This window comes from Lepisma saccharinum, chromosome 9 (genome assembly GCF_977018435.1).
Source record: "Lepisma saccharinum chromosome 9, izLepSacc3.1, whole genome shotgun sequence".
NCBI lineage: Eukaryota > Metazoa > Arthropoda > Insecta > Zygentoma > Lepismatidae > Lepisma > Lepisma saccharinum.
In genome coordinates, this window is record NC_139237.1 from 43,774,797 (window position 1) to 43,798,162 (window position 23,366).

The 23,366-nt window shown below is 40.0% G+C and overlaps 1 protein-coding gene across 1 annotated transcript in view; it reads right to left on the reverse strand.

Annotated features, from left to right (window-relative positions):
- LOC145992036 (uncharacterized) overlaps positions 1 to 23,366 on the reverse strand; it is a 382,098-nt gene that overhangs the window by 18,665 nt on the left and 340,067 nt on the right. Inside the window, exon 2 of the mRNA XM_083128154.1 lies at positions 17,902 to 18,102. Within this exon, the coding sequence (XP_082984280.1) occupies positions 17,902 to 18,102 (201 nt within the window). The remainder of the gene's footprint in view (positions 1 to 17,901; positions 18,103 to 23,366) is intronic.

Here is a 23,366-nt window from a genome sequence, read left to right on the forward strand (position 1 = left end):
GGGAACTCACAGGATGTTGTAGAGTGTCCAGTACATGTTCTCGGCTGACGGGTGCCGAAGTTGTGGGATCCCGCACTGCTTGGAGCGCCATATGACGGTCCTCCCTCAGGGTGGTGTTTCTTGGTCGACCTGAACCTGCACGACGTGTATGGGTGCCCTCATGTACCCATTGATTCCAATATCGGGCCACTGTGACATCTGAATGGCCCACATGCCTGGCAATTTCCCGATACGACCAACCCGCCTCATGCAGTCCCACAATGCGGCCTCTGTCAAATGCTGTCAATTGCCGGATCGACTGTCTAACGCGTCTGCGAGGCATCGCCGGTGCTTCGTTTTCCTCTCTGAACTTCGTGCTGCACTGTCTGACTCACAGCAGGTGACTGGTCCCACCTTATCAGCAACAGGAGGTGACGTCACAAATGCCCTCTGGTGGGCGTTCTACACATTACAGATCCTTGTACATCTAATCATTTACTCATACATCAATGGTATGCAGGTATACCGAAATGGGGTAATCTTCGACCATTCCTTCTGGGTGCTTCACTTTTTTTGTCAGCCAGTGTATATTGTGTGTGTGTGTGTGTGTGTATCGTCCTTGTAGCAAGGTCTTCAGACTCTGCACCAAGTAAAAATGTAACAAGGTACAAAAAGGGACGATATATACACACACATATATACGTATATATTACTCTGGAGGGGAGTAATGTTTGTGTATTGTATATCGTCCTTTTTTGTACCTTGTTACATTTGTACTTTGTGCAGAGTCTGAAGAAGACCTTGCTAGAAGGTTGAAACGTTACGTTTAGTTTATGTTTTATAATAAAATAAATTTCTGCCTTGGTCAGCATATTGAGTTTTTCAAAATTATTGTACCTAATGTCAAGGAGGCTGACCTCAGTGCCAGGGGGGGGGGGGTCAGCCCCTGCCTGGCTACAGGCCTGGAGGGAGGGTAAAATATAGAAGAAATAAAGAGGCAAGGAATAATGAGAGAAAATAAATAGTAAAGATGCGAGAGGAAGAGAGGAGTAACAGTAAAAATATTATACAAAAAAAAAGAAAGAAGATCAAGTTATCCCCCCTCCCCGTTGAGTGCCCATGATAATCATCAAAGATTTAAGGGAAGATTTCCTGGAAAGTTAGTGGAGAACTTATGTAAGTACTTGTACAGCAGAAATGCGAAATTGAGAAATGCCTGTTTGAAGCATAAAACGAAGAAAAAGTTCACGAGGCTGTTGACATCTAAAAACCAAGCTGCTTCTATTCATTCGAGAGATTCTCATCTTTCACCTGAGAACTCGGTAGACAACGGTAGCTTTGAATTCAAAGCCGCTTGGAAAGAGCAAGGCCAGAAGTTTTCAAGCAAAATGCTGAAAGCTAATTGAAGTACTTACCAGAAAAAAAGGATCCAGCTTTCAAAAGCTTACGGAGGTTAGTCAACGTATTCTTTTTATGTCAGTCAAATGTAACCTATCGTTCACCAAGCTTAGAGTTTTTGCTAGGTTTCAAACATCTCCAACCATTAGCGTATTCAAGAGTGGCTTATGGGATTTGAGCCCCCCTTCAAGCTATAACATGAACATTGTAAATTGTAACCAAACCGTAAGGCGGGGGTGCAGTATGATTAGTACTTGCTTATTATGCAACTTTCTTTCTGCCTTAGACTTTCATATTACATATTTTCACTCTTCACATTCGGTCTGTCTCACTACTTAAAGTTGGGGAATGCAGTGGTTTGCCCCAGCTAGGAACATTTCCGCAAAGCATTCCCTCACCGTCCCATTTTCAACATGTTATAGGAGCATATCGCAAGCTATCTTCAAAGCTCAAGGACTTGCCTGTTTTTTGCTTCACATGCACTATCTCTCTCTCTCTCTCCCTCCCTCCCATTCTCTTCTTTGTTTCTCATTGCCATGCTTCTTTTATTTCTCTAACTGACTCTCTCTTTCTTGTTGTTTTGAATCTTTTGTTTCTATCATTGTATCTCACTCTCTCTCTCTCTCTCTCTCTCTCTCTCTCTCTCTCTCTCTCTCTCTCTCTCTCTCTCTTTCTCTTTTTCTCTCTCAATCAATATTCCACTTGATGTGTAATGACATCGTATATTAATGTTACACTGCATAAAAATTGACTTCACACAGTGTAATTATTGATTAAAAAAATATTCAAAAAAGTATGACAAATATGTATAAAGAAGCTGGATTTTGGAGATGGAACCTGTTGCCGGCTTTCTGAGTATATAATTGGGATTTCTGCACTGATAGCTGATACGTGCAATACATACATTAATTTGTGCTTTATAGTTGGTGCAATGCGTCTGGGGGCAGTGAGGGCGACAAAAGAAAGGAAGAGACAGCCGTGAATATTTTCTGGAGAGTCACTTTTAATATGCCGCTAAATACCACAGAAAAATGCATTTTTGGGCTAAAAGAGCTCATTTTTCTTGTTCTCAAGGGAACAGACCGCTCGCCTAAGAGGGCGTCCACCTCCCCTGGCCCACTCATCACGCGTCACTATCTGGGGACAAGGAGGCGACGACCACGTACTTAGACTTCAAATTTTAAGGCTTTATTCCTGTGCTGACTGGCGTTTTATTATTAATATTAGATATCTCGGGGGGAAGGGGGGCAATCATCCTCTCCGCCCTCCTCCTTAATCTGCCTATCTCTACTTGTAACGCCGTTACTTTACAAGTAGCGATAACTAGTTGAAGTAGTAACTGTAACGGAATTAACAGTGACTTTCGGGAAATTACTTTTCTTTACGTTTTCACATGAAAGGTAATTTTCCAACCAGAATTTTGGAATATCTTGAACAAGGTCACCCGCATTTATTCTCATGGGGCAGAACTGAATTGTTGTTTTAAGTCCACATTGTGCACAGATGGGCTAACCGGGACTGAACCTACATTTTAAAGTGAGATCCGAACCACTGTTCAATGTGCCTCCACCGGGTATCCTACCAGGGACCCCTTGATTACAAGGCGACGACGTTACCACTACGCCATCGGGAGGCCCTCATGAGGGGAGGGGGACATTTTATTGTTCTATTATTATTATTATTATTGTATAAATCATACAATTGAAATTGAATTGAAAATACTTTGGCGTTGTTCACAAGTTCAGTCTTGAGTCCACTATGTAAATACAAACAAAGTCGATTTGCCTTCCTTGCTTTCCAGGAACATCCACCACTTTATTGATGAACGATTCTTTGTAATTTTGTACTTTTTCACGAGGAGGGGAGGAGGCAGTGATATCAACCAGAAACCACGTAATCTGCTCTCCTTCATTGCACATCTGATCCATCTTTTCACGCGCCAGACCTACTGTCGAAAAGTAGTTCAAAATGACGCCAAGTGAATTGAAAAGGCCTGATCCCGACTTTTCGGGATCGCGAAGAGACGAGAAACTACAAAGGATTGTGCGACAACTGTAAGTCACAGAAGACAATGTCATTGAAAATAAAATACCTCTACTATTTCACCATTTCAATAGCATGAACTTTTCCCAAATATCTCAGGGGGCAAGAGCCTCTTTGGTCAAATATCTGCCTGAAATAATGAAAGAGTTCATGATTATTTATAAGTGTTTATTTCTTGGTATTTTCTGAACTCTAATGTCTTGAAATTAATATATTTTATTTCAAACGTGCAAAAACAATCACCGCTTCGGGAAATTTCGAAACTTTTCCGTCCGAAAATTTCCGAACCTTGTCATGAAATGGCGAACAGTCCCGAACGTCAGTATTACAAAAATTTTCCTTCCCAAACCCAACCCTGCCAAAACTTTTCTTCCCTCATACCCCTATAGTTAAGGCAGCCAACATGATTCTAATTCCTCTGGTGGAAACGTTCTCTCGTTATTTTGTTGGACATGACAGCAAAGCTGTAACTGACAACCTGTAAGTCACAGAAGAGAATGTTATTGATAATAAAATACCGCTACAATTTCTCCATTCGCATAGCATGAACTTTCCCAAGAGCCTTCTTGGTCGAATATCCGCCTGGAAAAAATGGGCGACTTCGTGATTATTTAAATTGTCAGGAAAATGTGCTTCTATCGCCAAAATCGCCATTTCATGTTCGCCAATGCAGAATTTTCCACCAAAAGGGTTGTTGGGGTAAATCTAAAGCCAAAATGACAAGAACTGGGCCCTTTTTGAAAACTCGTAGGGAGTTGCTCGGGTGTAATAAATTGGGCAATTTGTGAAGAAAAACATTGAGGTGACGATGAAGATTGAGAACACCTAAGTCTTAAATACTACAACAAAGAATTTTAAATAGCACATGATGCATAAGAAAAAATATGCTTTACATATCCAGCATATATTTGTACCTTATTTATCAAAGAAAGAACTCTTCTGAAGATCAAAAGGTGATGATATGAAGTGTTTTATTGCAATGTTGTTCTTTATTTTCAACTTATGATGGTGACTTCTTACTTATTGTACAAGTTACTTGGTTACCTGGCAACCTACTCTAGAACCAGTAGCGATGATTGAGTATGAAAACTGGGGAGCAAGCACAGTTAAGCTTGATTCACATCTACGCCCAGATCACCCTCCGCTCACGGTGCGGTCAAATATTGTTGAAGGGTTTTTAAATTGAAGCATTCACATCTAGCGGTTCGGTCAAGATTCGCTTCGATCACGCTCAGCTCGCAATTCGGTCGCGATCAGATGGAAAGAATATTTGACCGGAGCGTGAGGGAGCGGAGCTTGACTTTGTCGAAGCTTCATCGTTGACGTGAACGTCTTTATCGCTCAACGCACGGTTCAATAGCAGTCTTCAGCCCCATTGCAGAGGATACGTAACCCAGTTTTGTACGTAGAAGATGAGCAGGCGGAAGTCAAAGACCTATTGAAACACAGAGGAAGGCGAGTGTAGATAAAATTGATTGCGCAAAAATTCCCAAAATATTTTCCTCTCATTTCTATTTGTAAAACATCGGTCAAAATATGAGATTTCATGAACCCGAGTAAAAGACATCGTGAAAACGTCCTAGCTCTTTCTCCTGATCAAGTGGCCTACATGATGAATTTTCAATTCAAATGGAGAAAGAGAGAAAAGGAAACAGATAAACAGAGAAAGATGCTGAAAAGGAGGAAATATTGTTGTGCATGATCGCCTGCCCTAGCTCGCTACCTGCGTATACAATGTTAAGTCAGCAGATGAGAAGGTGTTTGGCCCCGACTTCCGCAAGGACGGGGAATGCTATAGGCGAGAAGTCGGGGGAGAATAGTCAGTGCTTGATTGGATTGTGTTGAGAGAGGGAGGAGGCTTCGATTAGTGCGAGCTAGTGTGGAGCGACCGTGCACCATCATCGACAGGTATATGTTTTCCACAACAGGGTCCGATTCGTTATTAACACGTTAACTGCCGGATGAAATTTTCAATATTCACTGACAACGCCGTTAATGCCATTGGGTAGTGTTTCTGTTGTAAAATAACTTCATGTTATCAAATTTCGAATTTGGTTTTTATTATATCGATAAATCGAAATTATAGTGTGTCGGTCCCATGGGACCAACGCGGCGCCAACAGGAAAGCATTTATTCAGTGCTCCACCGGCGATCGAAAAGCAACAATCAATTTCGCGAAAATGCATTCTTTGAGCTTTATATTTGACCTGCTTAGTTAGAAGTATTCTAAACAAATTGGTCTCTGAAAAAGAAGGCCGAGAAACAGCAGCGAATAAAGTGAAGAAGGTTGTTACTTTTTGCGAAGGATGTGAAGGTAAACCACATATGTGCTTATAAGTTGCCAAAAATGCACGTGCCGTTGGATTCTAGGGTGCCATGCCGGGCCTTTGCAATATGAAATATACTTGCGCGAAGGACCGTTGGCCTGCCAGAGTGATTCGAATTAGACGTTACAACGTCTGTCCCATGGAACCAACGCGGCCTCATAAGAAATCTTGATGTCTGGCCCATGGGACCCACACGGCAGTTAACGTGTTAAATACGTAGCATCAATTGTCCGAATTTCTATCTTTCACCTTTTACTTCCTTTAATTGTATATTTTTACGCAGAATCACTTGGGGATGATTCCCGAATATCGCGGGCATCCTCTTTTATATAGACCGCCCCAAGGGGTTCTGTACAATATGAAGAGGAAGAGAGAAGCAGAAAAAGAAGAACTCGGAGAAAGAATATATAAAGAGATAGAAGAAGGAAAAAAGAGAGATTGAAACGGTCAAAATAAAAAGGAACTGAGAGAAAAGAAAAGAAAAATGAAGGGAGAGAGGAAGAAAGTAAACAAAGAAACTTTCTGAGAAAGAAGGAAGAAAGGGTGAAAAGAATCTGAGAAATAGAGAAATATGGGAGGAAAAAGAAGCGCGAAAGAACAAGAGAGAGATAGAGAAAGAGAAATGAACTGAAGAATAAGAGAGAGAAGTAGAAGCAGGAGCAAGAAAAGAATGGAAAATGAACTAAAGAGAGAGGAACAGAAATAGAATAAAAGAGTGAGTGACAGAAACGCAGACAGATAGAACAAAAGTGAAAACGAAAGGAGGAAAGATAAAAAAAGAGAAAGCCCAGCATGAAGTATTTTGTCCGTCTCTTAGCATACTCCACTGTCTGTCTCGACATTCTCTTTAAACGACATTCATCACCGCATCTCTTGCGTTCCGAGGAAGCGTTTCCAATTGTGATTCGCGCGGCATTCAAGTCTTCACATCCGCTAATGGAAAGTGTGCGTCTGACAACCGCGATGTCCGACCCCGTGACGACTTATTAACGGGAGCTTTCTCGCTGACAAAGCCTGGCAATCTTAAACGCCCACGATAAGCCCACAGTCTCCCATCCCAGCTGCTCAAGAACCAATCATTTCGGAGGCTTGTTGAAAGATCCTATTTTACAGAAAAACAAAGCCAGCTGGGAGAAGTGAAATCTTGGCAGTCCCCTCCCCCCAAATTCGGAAAGTATCTTTTACTTACGTTCCCCAGCTCAAGGCAAATGTGATAATGAATTTGTACTTCATGTATGCGTTTTTATACATGTGGGAGATGAAGAAGAAAGAAAAGGAAGAGAGAAATGGAGAGAGAAGAGAAGGAGATGAAATGAAGGAAGAGTGAAGCAGAAAAATATATTAACAGAGATAAGCAATGAAGGAAGGAAGAACGAGAGAAAGAGAGACAGCGAAAGGAAGATATCCAGAGATAACAAGATAGGAAGAACATCACGGAGAGAGAAGCGAGAGGGGGGAGGAGAATGAAACATAAATAAAGGAAGAGAAAGACTCGGGAGAGAATGTTCGATAATAATAAGTGTTCGGGAATGAAAGCATTCTGCTGCGAGCCGTCTGCGGTGCATGCGCGCGCAGGGAATAGACTGACTGACTTGCTCATGTGAGCTCGGCCGTGCAACATACTACGCGCGCGTCTCCTATTATCTACGATATTAGACAGTTGTAATTACGGTTCTACATACCAATATGTATTCTTTAGTATTATAAATATTCTAAAATCTAAATCGATGTACCGTATTATTCATCTGGTAGAACTACGCCTAAGGTAAAACAGTTAACTTAAATTACCAGAGTCTCAACGTATCAGAAGTCGGTCTTTACCGCAACAATAAGTAATAATAAGGTGTAAACATTCGCATTCACTCTCAACTAATTTTATATTGCTATATACGTATAACACTGTTTATTTCTATTTTTATTTATCTCTCTCTCTCTTCTTTCTCTTTCCACTCTCCTCCTTCTCTCTCTGCTTTTTTATATTTATATTTTCCTTCCTTTTCCTCTTTATTAATATACCTATATATATATATATATATATATATATATGTTTATTTTCCTCACTTCTCTTTACTGTTTATCTTCTCTTTATTTCTCTCTGTCTCTCTCTCTCTCTCTCTCTGTCTCTCCATCTCTCTCTTTCCTTTCATTTTCTGCTCCTTTCAACATTTCTTTCTATCTTTGTATATTTCCTCGTCTGTTTCTCTCTATCTTTCTTTCGTATCACACCACCAGCTGGCTATGCTTTGATCGCATCTGGGGGCATTAGCTCATAGCTACTCGCTTAGATTTTGCCTTAATCTTCATCAGGAGAGGTACCTAGGTAAGTGTTAATCTAAACAACTCTTAAATGAATGGCGTCACACAAATTGGGGTTTTATGATCTCTAAGACTGAACCGGCAGGGACATAATTATAGAAAGGAATTACCTGTCTCGTGTTTGAAGAGTTGATCTATAATCTCCCTATGTTCACTCAAGCACCCAGTCTCTCCTCTATCTCTAGAACTTCTTTTCTCTCCTCTCGGAGCCAAATCCAAAAACCGAATCCCCCTTCACCTCTTGCCTGCGATCGACATCTCTCCCCTACTTTCTTTTTACAACTCATGATACTGGAAATGTATTCTGCTGTCCTAAACGCATTCTTTGTATATACTGCCTTCTACGAAGGCCAGAGCAGCTCAGAAATGTGAGGTACACTGCGCTATCTTCCTACCATCATCTATTTCTCTCCTTTCATATTTATTTCTCTGGTTCTCTCCAGTCCTCTATTTTTCCTTCTCTGCCCATTCCTATTATTTTCTCTCATTTTCTTTTACCCTTCCTCCTGTGTTCCTATTTATTCCTCTAAATGCGCCAACCTGCTTGGCGGAGTGGTTAGGGCAGCTTACAACGACGCGAGGGGTCCTGGTTTCTAATCCAAGCTTGGGCATGGATGTTCTTTGTGAGTGTCCATTCATTAATTTCATCTAATCATCACTCATCCTTGTCCTTATCGCGATTAGCTGAAAGTAGCAGAGAAAGGTAGTAAAATGAACGATATCAATCAATCTAAATGTTTCTGAGAATTTCCCATGCAATACATTTAGGTGGATTGGAAGATGGGCTCAGACTCTTTTCCGCTCACCACCTAAAGTAAAGGCCTTCTCGATGAGGAAGCATAATTTGTTAAACGATAAAGCATAATCATTTGGAATAAAGTACAGGGTGAGGCAGTCAAACGGGAAGATTTAAGAAAATCACAAAAAATAGAGAGAGCAAATATTAGTTATTTTTTTAACATGAATGTACTGTACATGAGTGGAAATTACTAGTGTACCTGAAAAATGTTCATTTTTTGAATATGGTGTCAGTAAAATGGCGTCCTTGGTTTTGCACACATTTTTCCTGCCTGCCCTCTATGACTATGACCCAGATGAAGAAACACTCTTCCAGCAAGATGGTGCAACTAGCCATACTGCAAGAGTGTCTATGGATGTGCTTAGACTCGCATTTCCTGGTCGTCTCATCAGCACATTCGGCAATATTCCGTGGCCTGCCCTTTCACCCGATTTCGCGGCTCCTGACTCTTTCCTTTGGGGTTACCTCAAATCCAAGGTATTCAAGGACAACCCTCCAAGAACCAGGGATGATTTGAAGGAGCAAATTCGGCAAGAGATCCACAACATTCCGTTGGTGATGCTACACAACGTCATGGACGGATTTACTCTTGAGACTCCGACAATGTGTGCAACACCTACGACGCCATCTTACTGACACCATATTAAAAAAATGAACATTTTTCAGGTACACTAGTAATTTCCACTCATGTACAGTACATGCACGTTCAAAAAATAAATAATATTTGCTCTCTCTATTTTTTGTGAATTTTTTAATTCTTCCCGTTTGACTGCCTCACCCTGTATAATGTGGGCTGCTCAGTTTTCTAACTTCCATAATGAACGTTCGCCTTTCCTGTGGATGAAAAATATTTTCCCAACTCACATCCTTGTTCCTGAAATAGGAGAGCGTTGGTTCGTAAAATCTGCAAATCAGCGTTTCTCACTTCTTTTGGACCCCATGCCTCCCCCTTTTTTCCTGGGAAGAAACGGAAAAAGTGAAATTTTCCGCGCGTTGAACCTACTTCCAGAAAATCCTCTACCTCTGGTTCCACTCTAATGGTTTGCCCCTTACGTCACGAAAAGCAACATCTGCAAAAACGCATCGGAAAAATATTCTTTTATGTCCGCAGCTCCTCTTGCAAGACAGCCAAGTGTCTTCTAAACCGTGATACGGGAGAAGATGAAGGTTAGTCAAGCTCCATTCTGTACCAATTATTTTCCTTCTTTCTACTTCTGCAACGAACACAGTGGCCTGGCTGCAGTGTTGCCAGAAGCATGGTAGTGATTCTGATTGTCTCTAACGTGCTCCAGTATTCCTAATCCCTGCCGCAGCTTTCCAGTCAAATGAAAGCTCGACCTGGGGCGCGTCAAGTATTTGAGCGCTCAGCGAGCACGTGATCGCTCAGTTACTTGACGGCCAAATAGGCGTTGCTCCGCGAGCGCTGCTCACTTGATCGCTGAGCGAACTTGAACCTTGCTCGCCACAGGTTTCAGCCACAGAATATAGCGGTTTTATGTTTCAATGTCGTGAGGCAAAGGGAAGAAGAGGAAAACTGTATGAGGCAAGACCGTACTTGAAGCAAGCATCCTCCGAGTATGGTCTTGGAGTGCGGTCTTCAAGTCGTGGACTGGAAGTACACGTCTTTCGAATTGCACTTCGACTGCAGCGCCAAATACGATCAGTAGATAAAACTGAGTACTCGTTGCTTTCCTCGCGTTTTAAACACTTATTTTTCACCATAGAAATCACATAGCATTATCAAATGCTCATACACCTACATTTCCACACATTTGAAGAACTATAACGAACAACTTGCTGGCCCATAACGTATATCTACCTGTGTCGCAGTCTTTCTCCCTCCGTGATTATAAACAAATGAACAACGAGTGCGGAAACCACGTGACCTAGTCACCAACCATCTGCACTGTGAGCTGTGCACTTGCGTGCTTCTGTTCTTGGCGCTTTCGAACTGTACTAGGTGACGTCACTTCCGCCAAGACCATACTTCAAGTCTGTACTTTGTACCTTTCGGACAGAGCCTGAGGATGGCGGGGTGGCGAGCCGCGACTGGCGACCAATGAGGAAATATTTATGATGGGAACGGCTTGCGATGTATCGTAATTAGAGAGGAAGTTCAAGTAACAGAAGGTGATGGACCGTAATATTCCAGTTTGTGTAATTGTATTAAAATGAAAGTGTTGTTGATTCCAAATAATAAATATTAAATATACACCGTAGTTTTGGAAAGTTGTGAAAGGGTGTGAAAATGAAAATTTCGACAGTTTTGTTACATCAACTATTCTATTTCCATAATTAATAGTTTTTCAAACACCGAAATCTTGTCCACTCGATGCAGCCACGCTGATCACAGATTATTCAAAGGCACTGATATTTTGATCAATGAGCAAACAGCGTCAAGTAAATGATCTGTCTGCTCAATGAGCGAAAAATCTTGCTCAGCGAGCGTCGCTTAGATACTTGACGGGCCCAAGTTGTATCGCTGAAAGCGAGAGGTCGCTGCGGTGTTTTTGAAGTGCAAATGATACCTCTTCTGAAATAATAAACGTTTCCCTAACGGTGTTCTTTGATGCTCGATTATTAAAATTTAAACCGCACGATTTCACCACGACATTTACTTGTTTATTACCGTCTCTTCAGTTCGTTTGGCTTCGGTTGATTCGGGGATAATGTCGAATCCATAGGCGTGCGGACGGGGGGCAATTGCCCCCCTCCAATCACCGACGTTCGCATATGTTTCCCAGGTAGGGACAAGCAAGGTATTTTTCCATGGGTAGGGTTACCAGATCGCTGTAAGGGAAATGTAGGACATGCTGTCCCAAAATGTAGGACATTAAGTCAAAATGTAGGACACAACACATTCTCAATAAATAATGCATATTTCTATAGAACACGTTAGAAAGTAGTTGTAAACTGACACTTTTCAATTTTTAAAAAAATGAATTCTTAATGAATTTTTAAATGCAAAATTTCAAAACTTGCAATCATACTAATCAATGCACATCTTACTACATGATTTAAATGGTACTTCTCAGAGAAGACATTTTTTTCAAAATTTTAGGTTTAGTCAAACTATATTTATTTTAAAGTGGACAGTCAAACTCTTTGAAATTATAGGGACCAGTACCAAACATTTTACAGACTTTATGAAAAAAAATTCCCTCGTGAGTCTGTTGTGTTGATTGTAATGAAATAACTCTCTCAACATTCGAATTATGACCTGTAATGGCAAACAGATATTCAGGAATTAACGTAATTTAAAATGGTTCCAGAAGTTTCATCTTGGGTAGTTTTTAGTTCAATAACAGGGTGTCTACCAAAATAACACATCCAGAATTCTGGACTTTTCTAGACCTTTTTTTCCGTTTTTCTTAACTTTCATTTATTCGACCCCTACTTAGGTAAAGTTGGAAATTAGTAATTAAGAAAATAAATATTTATTTAATGAAAACCCCTACCAAAGGGCCAGTTAAGATAAAATCTGAAGCTGAATTTAAGAAGAGAATTAGATCTGCTTTCTCGTATCAATGCATCCTGAACTGTGTTTGGCAGACAAGCGAGGCTTTGGCGTCTGGACTCGCAGCCAGTATAATCTTATGTGGGGCTTGTGTCGGTTGTCCCTATATGTATGTAACTGTCCCTTCAACCATCTTATCTTACCACCATTCATCCTCATCTTCGCGATTAGCCAAAGGGACAGAAAAATGTGAAGTAAAATATACTAAATCAACCAATCAGTCATTATGATAGCAAAAATTCTTGACCACAAGAATAATTTGTTGCCTTTTTATTGACTTCCTCGATCCACTTGTTGATTTCTTTACTTTTTCTTGACTTCCATGTCTTTCTTGACTGGCAGACACCCTGAATAACTTCGCTCTATATACCCCTGCTTTACAATCATTGAATAAGAATGGGCAACACCTTGTTGCATCAGTATAAACCCTAATGCAAGAAATTCTGCTCAGGCATTGAACAGTGACGTTATCAGAAAGTGGTCCCAAAACTTTGTTCATTAATTGCTTCCGTTTTGTTTAATAGCAGGACAAACTTTTTTTTTCTTTTTGGGCAATGACTGAATCAAAATAAATTTCAGTATTGAGTTTGGAAGCAGTCCATAGACTTGTAACTTGCATGATTTTTCTCTGTTACGTATTTTCCTAATTAATATTATGTGACGCTCATGGTAAAAGGTAAAGTGTTCCCCTGTGCTTAGTACCACTCCATGAAGGCGTATAGGGGAGTGAGGGTAACGCCCCACACTTTCTTGATCCGATCGTGAGTGGGAGTGATGGTATTTTTAAAATTCCTCCCGGACGCTGGACATAAGGCTAAAATGTAGGACATGTCCGGGAGAAACCGGACGTCTGGTAATCCTATCCATGGGCATATTTTCCCGATAATAGTGCTTCCCCTTCAACAAACACCTCTTGAATTTAAAATTATAGCATTCCTGCGTCCCCCATTACATAATAATTAATGTAAATTGCTATGACTGAAATCAAATTATACGTGTCAAATATATACTTTTAGGTTGGCATTCGTTTTCGAAATAGGAGGTGTGGAGATCGTTGCCCCCTTCCCCTTCCAGACGTTCCATGCTCCTACATTATTATACTTTCACGTAGAAATTTAGTGTAGAGGAATCTTATCGCTGTTATTAAACGATATTACAGGAGAAAATGAAGTATTTTCAAGCCGATGAAAGTTTAAAGCAACTACTACGGAAGAAGGGGGGTGCAGTGGCGCAACCACAAGGGGGTCAGGGGGCATTGCCTTTTTTCCAATCTTGGACGGAAATCAATTCTAGGGAGGCGAACATTGAAGTAAAAGAAAGCAAGACTAGCAGAATCTAAGAGTAGCAGGACAAAAAGATACTCAAGATGGAATTAGTTTTCACGTCTATCTTGCATTATTTTTTTCAGACGGCCAGGAACACCTGCAGTGGGGCACAGAGGGACAATTGCCCCCCTCGACTTCAAGTTTTATACAAATAAAAATACATTTCGTAAAATTTTCTTAGTCTTGTCAAGTTCATAGCCGTAGGTAGGGGGCGGCGGGAGTTGTCCCTGGGCGCCGAACAATCTGAATGAGAAAAATTGTAGAAGAGAATGGCATGGCATCCCATGAATTTTTTGAGTCCTATTAAATCAATACTGTTATCAATTTGCAAAAATTTTGAAAGAAAATTTTCTTGCTCGCTTCGCTTCGCAATTTCTTTTCTGTAATGCATTCTAATTTACCAGAGATAGCAGCACTTCAGACAGTTGCTGCTATAACAGTATGGTTTGGAGAGAAAGGAGCCCACACATTTCAGAGACAATTGATATTATTTTTGCTCTTGGTTTCTTATGGGGCGGATGAATTGATTATGTAATGTATTTAAATAATATGTTTTATATATATATATATATATATATATATATATATATATACACACACACACACATACATACACACACACATCAATGTAATAAAACTAAAACAGTGAGATAAAATGAGGTTTTCCTTTCCCGACTCAACTTTCAAGGCTTTTACCCCCTCCCCCTTCCTCCCAAATCAGAGGGTCTGTTCACGCCTATGGTCGAATCGTATACTTTTCCCGGCCATCTCTGGAACAAACGAACGAAAACAAGTCTCTGCGCAAGTAGTGTCGCGAGACGAATCCACCAATGAACACGTGAGACGGAATGGGATTGCGTGGAGGGAGGAATGCGTCTGCAGTTACCAGCCTTCCCAGCAGCGTGAAAAGTCAGTCTCACACGGTGGTTAAGTAGGGCCCCACTTCCCTACCCACTTCCGACTCGAAACTTCCATAAGATTTTTAGCTCGCGAAGACAGCAAAACGGGTCTCTCACGATCCTTAAAATCGCATCTTTAAAAATGGCGACTACACAAACACGGTATACCACTTCGCAAGTTTAGATGCTAATAACTGCTGGAGATTTGGGAAAGTAATGTTTTCTCTTAAGAGAATAACATTGGCACTGTTGAAAAATATAGCACATGTATCCCGTGGCAGTGAATGTGTGTGTTTAACATATGTTTATATACCACTTTACGGACACACTAGCATAAAGTTACATTACGCGTATATTACGATAGAAGTTGTATATTCTAATGAATCCCTTCTCGTATGGTTTTGAAATATATCCCCCAATACGAACTAGCGAATTAAATTACATAAACTTCACAACATTGAAAGTGCGAAAATTGTGGTGTTTACATTAAGTTACCATATTATATTTATATTTCATTGACTCTTCTTTGCTCCTAAAATATATATTGTGAAATTTACTTTGCCTATCATTACAACACTAGCAGATTAATTTACTGCGGTGCTACACACAGCACAGTCTATTTGTTACAGCAACAAACCAGAGAGTACATACATACATACGTATGTGGCTCATCAGTGTTGACTGTTTACTTCAAAATAGTATTCGCGTCGGTTGTGAAAGTAAAATAACAGTATCACAGTAGGAAATTTAGACATACGAACTATTTATTTAAAACAATAATAATTAGTAGACTCTTCACTCAATAAATAAAATATTCGCCCCAATCATTTGCATTTGTCGAATCTTTTTCTTCTTTAAACTGCCTTGAATAAACAGCCGAACATCTATTGCCTTTCTTCTTCTTCTACTTCCTACTTCAGCTGGCTAGTGTGCTTCTCAGTTCTGATTGGTAGTTCTATGGTATTAAAGATGGATTTAGAGACGGTTTCTAATTCTGTCGGGAACTGAATAAGAGTAAGCTCTCACACCATCGTTAAGTAAGGAAGCTAGAAGTCGATGGCGAAGTGAGGACGTAACTAACTACCGTGTGAGACTGGCTTACTGCTTTTCTCTGCCCCCCCTCTTCTCTGCCGCTATGCGAGCTTTCCTTGCTTCAGAAATGGCCGAAACAGAGTATAAGTCAGGACGTTCATGGTGGTGTCGGGTCGAGTGTGAAAGAACTTTGTAAGAAGAAACAAGCGCACTTATCACATTGAGATAATTAATTACAGCACTTTTTTTTCTTATCAATACTTGCCTTGGACTTGTAATTGTGATTAAATTATCATAATATAGGACACCTGTAGGGTGTCAAAACACTCTTAACACCCCCTACAAAATGTAAAAGAAGAGTTATTCTGGGTACAATTAAATTAATCATGATAGAACCAGGTTAGTTGTGTGTGGCCATATTGGTGGCCGCCAAATTGAATTCAACTACAAAATTTTAAATGGAAAGGAGGTGATATGATATATCAAATCAGGCTAAAAGTTCATGAGAAATGCAGTGGTGAAGGTTTTATCGACGTATCTATAACCAGTAAAAAGTTATGAATGAATGCGTGTACCAAAACATAATAGTTTTACAATTCCTTCCGATAATATCACACCCTACTCTCTATATTGGATGTGCAGTTGAATATTATGTTCAAAATGGTACGAAATACCCTAACTAATTGCCATACGATAAGAAAATGGCCACACTTTATTTTCCATGCACTAAACTCTACGCATTTTGTGCCAGCACTGAAACTCGTATATATAGATTTAATAAGATTTCTGCTCAGTAGATGGTGCTGACCAACTTCAACATTACAAGGAAAAAATAAAACGAAGTATGGAGAGATGTTGTATTCTCGGTAAACGTGAAAGTTTCTTTTAAATTGGAGGGTTATAACTGAAGGGAATATTAAGGAAAAAGATAAAATAGCCAAGCAGATAATGGTGTATGCTTAAGAACTCATGAGTGATGTAATGAAATAAATAAATATATAAGATTATTTTGATAATCTTTTGCTGGTTCATTAATACTGCAATTTTCGTCGTGTACGAATCTGATGTTCAATACTTTTATAATTCATTCCCATCTTTGCAATTAGCCAAAAGTGGCGGAAAAGCGAAGTAAAATAAACGAAATCAATCAACAAATTCAAAACTTATTTAAATTGAAAATGTGCCATGTGACTTCTCCTTTTACAATTTTTCGTTTAACAATGCAATTTATTTTCAATATTTTATAAAAATGTTTACAGTTGAAAATTCTAAGTGGAAGAGGGGTAAGCTAGGGCAGTGATGAATTCAAGGAGTGGCCTGAGGGGGGGATTCCCGGAAATTAAAAAGTCTCCCCCCCGACAATTTTTATTAACCTGCGTATTCGACAGTAGCTAAGGTATTTGGAAACCAATGTTCACTTTTTCTTTCCTTCATTCACTTGAGTTAGTTGTTTTATTTTTCTCAGTAATAAGCTCCGATTCGGTCCTTTTTATAATTAAAAGTAAAAATAATGAATACATTTAAATTCTTGTCCGTTTTGATAACTGCTAAATTAATAAAATATGTTGGATCAGGATAGGTTACAAGTATGTGTGGAGATTCCAATTGAAGGGAACGACGAACCCAGAAAGTTTAATTGATGATGTCATCCATAAATATGCTGTAAAAAGCCTAGGCGCCTTAGTTAGTTCGCTGTAAATATAAATTATTGCATGCCATAATATTATTTTATAGATTCTGATATCACCATTCTTAAAATGATAGTTAATTAAACATAATTTAATTACATATCAGAAGTAAGGGTTAATTTAAAACAGTATTGTTTTTTATTAGTATTATAATTTGGTCTATGACCCCCCCGCGTCAAGTTTGATGTCCCTCCCGGACGAAAGTGGCTGGATTCAACACTGAGCTAGGGTTAAGAGCGAGAATAATACAGGGTGTCCACATGAAACCTCCCTGATTTCAAATTACAATTGTGAGGAAATTATTCGACATAGCCTGCGATTTGCGGCATCATGTAAAGAAACTCAAAAGTTTGTTTCTAGGTGCTGATTAATTGGCAAAGTTGACGACAGCACAACAGAGAGCACAGTACGTGGTGTGGTATGCGTAAAAGAAATCGCCAATTTCAGTCCAAAGACATTTCACACGTTCGTTTGAACGGGATCCACCAGATATAAAGACCATTAAGGTTCGGTATGACAAGTTTAGTATAAGAACAATGCCTCTCTTCTTTCGTGGTTCCTTCGACGTGTCCACTTACCATAATCGGAATCCTCCTCGTCGCTCAGTTCGTCCTCCAGTTCGAAGTCGCTGGACTCCGTCTCCGATAGACTCCCCACGCTGGTCCTCTCTATCTCCTCCCCCGACTCCGTGATGCTCTCTCGGTTGCTTACGTTCACATTCACATCCTCGTCGCCTCCTGCCAGCTTGCTATAGCCTTGGTTCGTCGTCCTCGCTGAACCTGTAACGGAATACGAGAGTTGGTTAAGTTACTAAGAGGAAGTAACACCTTACAGTTACTGTGGTACAGTATACTCTTCTTAATTCGAACTTTCATAATTCGAATTATTCGATAATTCGAACTTTCATAATCCGAATTATTTGGTAATTCGAACTTTCATAATCCGAATTATTTGATAATTCGAACTTTCATATATCGAATTACTCGATAAATCGGACAAAAGTTTATTCCCCATAAAATTCCTTTTGCAACTAGGGTTCTGCGGGATCCCGAAAAGTCGGGATCGGAAAAAAAAATTCCCGTCCCGATTCCGACTTCGGGAAATTATTTCCAGACTTTTCGTGATCCCGAACAGTCGGGAAATTACAAATGATCATTTTTAAAAGAGACCTGCATTGTAAGTGCCTGAAACGTCTCGGAAATTTACAAGTTTTCGTTCCAAAAATGCAGAAAACAATTACTTAAAGGAAAATGACATGTAGAATTCGAGATTTACACAGCGCCCGGAAATGTTTAACATCGGGAAATTGCGATTTTTTTCCGTCCCGAACGTCTGGATTTAAAAACTGGATTTAAAAAAAGTTTCCATCCCGATCCCGTCCCGACCAAAATATTTCTGTCCCGCACACCCCTAATTGAAACCAATGTTAACAATTTGTATGTATCGGAAATTCGATTTTTCGAACCTTTTATTTGGATATGTCGAAGGCAGCTATCCATAGACAACCGTAACAAAGGGAACGTTTCTGTTTGCTGGTATGCAGCCTCCACCTTCCCCCCAAAAACGTGAAATTACCCACCCCTTTTGTGTCTGTGTTCGTTCTTGAACATGATTTGTGAAAGTCTTCATATCTGCCCTCAGTTTTCAGATGTAATTATAGCTCTAGTGTACTCTTACGGCGGGCGCCCTACATGCTGGCATTAGAAGTGGGGAGCGGGTGTCACGAACGCAAGTCGCGAACGACGAACGATCGCGATTACAGGATCGCAAATTGTCACGGACGCAATGGCAGTGCCAATTGCCAAGGACGACGTGACTTCCGGTCGGACGTAAGTTTGTATACCCAAATATACTGTAGACAAATGAGGCACAGGCGAAGAAAAACGCACAACCACTGATCGGTCGCACGGCAGCTGCTTTACTGGACGCGACGAACGTCTCGACGCTACTGTCAACTCAACCTCTTTCACAGCGAGCGCGGCTCTGCTCGTCTTACCTACCTGCGAGACTTACTATGGCCGTTACGCGCGCTTATTCACGCATGAGGGTTGACCTTAGCTTTATGTAAGACGCAATTCATCTGCGTAATATATATATATGTATGTTCATATAACTATAACTGTGTGTTATTTCACTCTCCACTATAGATAGCCTTTCAGTAACACACACACAGAGATCTGCAAATTATGGTAGTCCTAGCCTGCCTCAATCTTCCAAATACCTTATGTTCTAATTTCACCTCGGCTAAACTCAGACGGCTAAATGGGATACTCTGACCCCTCTCAGGTACGGGCTTGGTGAATAAAGCATTGAGAACTTTAAGGGTGTTGTTGGTGAAACATAAAATAAATGAACGACTCTTCTCAAATTTTAAGATTGGCAACTGCATCTTCTGGGAGGTTACTTTGACCTTTCTTTTCATTCATTTTTATCCAGGAGATGGTTTATTTTCCAATACATACGAAAGCTTACATTACACTCAAGTTACAATTTACAGTCCATGAATATCCTTAAATTTAAAAGAAATACAGAATCCCCTGTTCGTTAGTATTCGATTCGATGAATCCAGGATTCTAATTTGCTGCATGTCTCCACGGGGAAAATCCAATTATGTATATGTGCAGGGAATAGTTACGTGTGTATGTGTGTCGCTAGGAGGAAGCCGTACCAGGGAAGAGAACCCTGTCGTTTTTGCAACCGTAGACGAAGCTTACGGCCTACCATTCAGTAGCAGACAAAAACTTTCGTACGTGCCCTTTCCTACAGTATTGCGACCAAAATGTGTCACGAGTATCGATGTCAATACGGGCAGGATTTAAGCAGAATAGAATCTACGGGCTCCACTGAGTACTTGGGATTGAGAAACGTTAGTAGGCAGAGCTTGCATCAAGATACACGCCAATGATGACATTTTTCATTGAAAAACGAGACATATTGCATTACATGTCTAGTTTTGCTTCCTTGCCCAAATAAGTCTACGTTGAATAAATTTTTGAAGAAGGCCAAAATAAAGTTCGGAGATCTGAAATTCTATCATTTATCCGTAAGAATGAGAATATATGGGTCAACAGTGACAAATACATGTCCAATAGGTAGGCGTCATTAACCTCAAAGGATTTCGGCCGATCCTAACCTGTCGTCCCATAACATTATAAATTTCGAAGTATAAATTGTGCTTGGCGATATACAGGTATCTTTATTCCCAAGTGTCATTAGATGTTCATATCGTAGAGCCGACGCTGATGGAATGCGTGCAAACTAAGCTCCGCATTTACTTATATACCTTTCCAATCGATGCTCACTTGTTAAGCATTACGTAATTTGCACAGCGCGACTTGCGACATTTCCAAAAACTAAATACTCATCAATGTCTATATTCACAATCTCAATATCAAAGTTTAACTAATTTCCACGTTGCAGCAAAACCAAATAAAATTGTATAAGGGGAACGATTCATCTCTGTTAATAAAGACTAAACTCGAATCATTCCTCGTTGCAACTTGAACCTTATTAAATACATTAAACTTAAAAGAACATATTCGATCTTCCCATTGTTGCTAAACGAAATCTATGTCAATCTAAATCATAAACATTTTTCTGCCGTGAAAGAACACAGATTTACATATCCAATATTAAAGATTCGGTCAGAAAATTAACATATAGATTATTACATTAGGCTGCGTTTACACTTTTGTTACAATAAAGGAAATATTAGTGGATTATATAAGTCTAGTAATAATCTTTCTATTTATCAAAAATTATGAAATATGAAATATTAATAATCAAATAATAAGAACCAACTAATATAAAATAACCAAGAATAATTAACGGCACATGGATATGAGCCGTGAGGTTCATATCACGGGGAAACGACCAATCTAGCGCGATAAGAAACCCAGCAGCCGTAGTACTTCCTCCCGCCACGCCGTAACTCTCGGCGCCACCGCTGTTGTCTGGTTCGTCAGCGGCGTATTCTCCGCTCCCCACTTCCCTTACCAGCATGAGGACCGGCCGCCCTAACAGTAGAAAATACCTTTAACATAGCATTAGAGAATAAAAGTAGCTGTTCTAAGAGAAGTGGAAAGATGTACGAGAAAGAAAAGTGACGCTAAAGAGCATAGGATAATGCCGAACACATTAAATCTACATTAAAAATAAAGAAAATAAAGCATGAGATTGTTAATTCGAATTCTTCGTGCCCCCTTGGCGTTTGAACTATTTCGAATTAGTAATTTTTCAGTACCGTGTGAAATGTAATGAAAATGATTTACAGGTGAAGGTCGTGAGGCCAGGCAAGCCTAACACTATTTCCACCGCTTTTCAGAAGGACGTAACACTTTACATAGACGTCCGCAGGAGTTTTTCCAGGGAGGGGCAAATAAGGCACATTCCCCCCCAAAAAAACTGTTGTTCCCTAAATAAACATTGCTTAAATTTGAATTTATGGTTTTCGTGGAATAATTAACACATATTATCGTGCATATAATGAAATTATATGTGTGAAATACATATTTTTTTGTTGACTTTCATTTTCCAGGGATGGGCCACGGCCCCCTTGCCCCCTTTCCGGATGCGCATGACACTTAATGTGCTCCACTTTCAACACCCAGTTATCCGACAAACATTATTTTCTTTCCAGTGTTTTTGCAGTTGTGTTACTATTTTAAAGTCCACTTTATGCACAGAAAGGCTAATTGGGACTGGACCTACAATTAAAGTGTTATCCGAACCACTATGTGTCTCCACCGGATATCGAAACCGGGACCCCTTGATTATAAGGCGACGGCGCTACCACTACGCCATCGGGGAGGCCCAGATTTTGGAATATCATGGTATTTCTTCGAGAGAAGATAAATTTCCTAAAACGTTTCTTATTTCTGACATCGACCCAACTTCCAACAGACTTTTAACTTTTCGTCCTCTCCCAATCACAGTCAGTGTCAGATTAATCAGAAGGTTAAGTATAAGTAGGCTGTAGCCTGGGGTGCGAAATGGCTAAATCCACTTTATGATCAGAACAGCTAATCGGGTCTTTGCCTACAGTTTGTAAAGTGAGATTTTGACACCCACCGCCAGAAATCTAGTCTGGGAACTAACATTTTGGGATCTCAATCAAACTTGGACATAACTTGGGGGGAGGCAGAATCAAAATGTTTTCTACCACATAAAAATAGCGTCCAAGGCTACTTTGCTAATTTACCGTTACATTTGCGAAATCATAAAAAATTGCTCATTAACTTGCATCTAAAGACCGGAGCGTAACGTAAGTTCTATTAGCTTGTTAATTCTGAAAATTTGTTAGGTGGGCAATGAAAGATAATGTATATGTGACTTCATCACGAGATACATCAAGCCATCCATGGCCACGTCATTTTACAATTGAAGCATTCCACCGAATAACGCTGTATGGCACATTTCAGTGGATGCGAGAACAACGGATACAACCTGTTGTATGTTACTTGCCTACAGTAGAAAAAACATAAAACCTTATGCAAACACAGTATCAAACTTTAGGCAACATCTGACCATATGACTGGCCAGCTTGGAACCTGTTGCCCCAGGGCCGCAGTATGTTTCCACTGGTAACTCAGCACATTCCCAAAAGTGCCATACAGCGTTATTCGGTGGAATGCTTCATTTGTTAAATCCTTAATGGGCAACAAACAAAGAAACTCAACACTGTACTACGACCTCATTCTTGTGTAGATAAACTTACAAAGTTTCAAAACCGACCCTTTGCCACCACCTTTATCAGATTTCGTTCATTTTGAAGGCAGATTCCTGATATAGCAGAGTCTGGAACTCGTAATGCTCATTTTTTCCACTAACATTCTAGCTTCACAAAGAAATCTAACTCATTTTTTTTAAAAAAAAGCACACTGGGTCATTCCACGTCAAATCATCCAGGCCATGTAACCCACCATCCCCGATTTTGATAAAATTCGGTATACTTATAGAACTTTTGATGCTGATTACAAAAATGACAACTTTTTTGAGTTTGGTCAAGGGGTTCAGAAATTACGAGTTTTTAAAAATCTCCGTG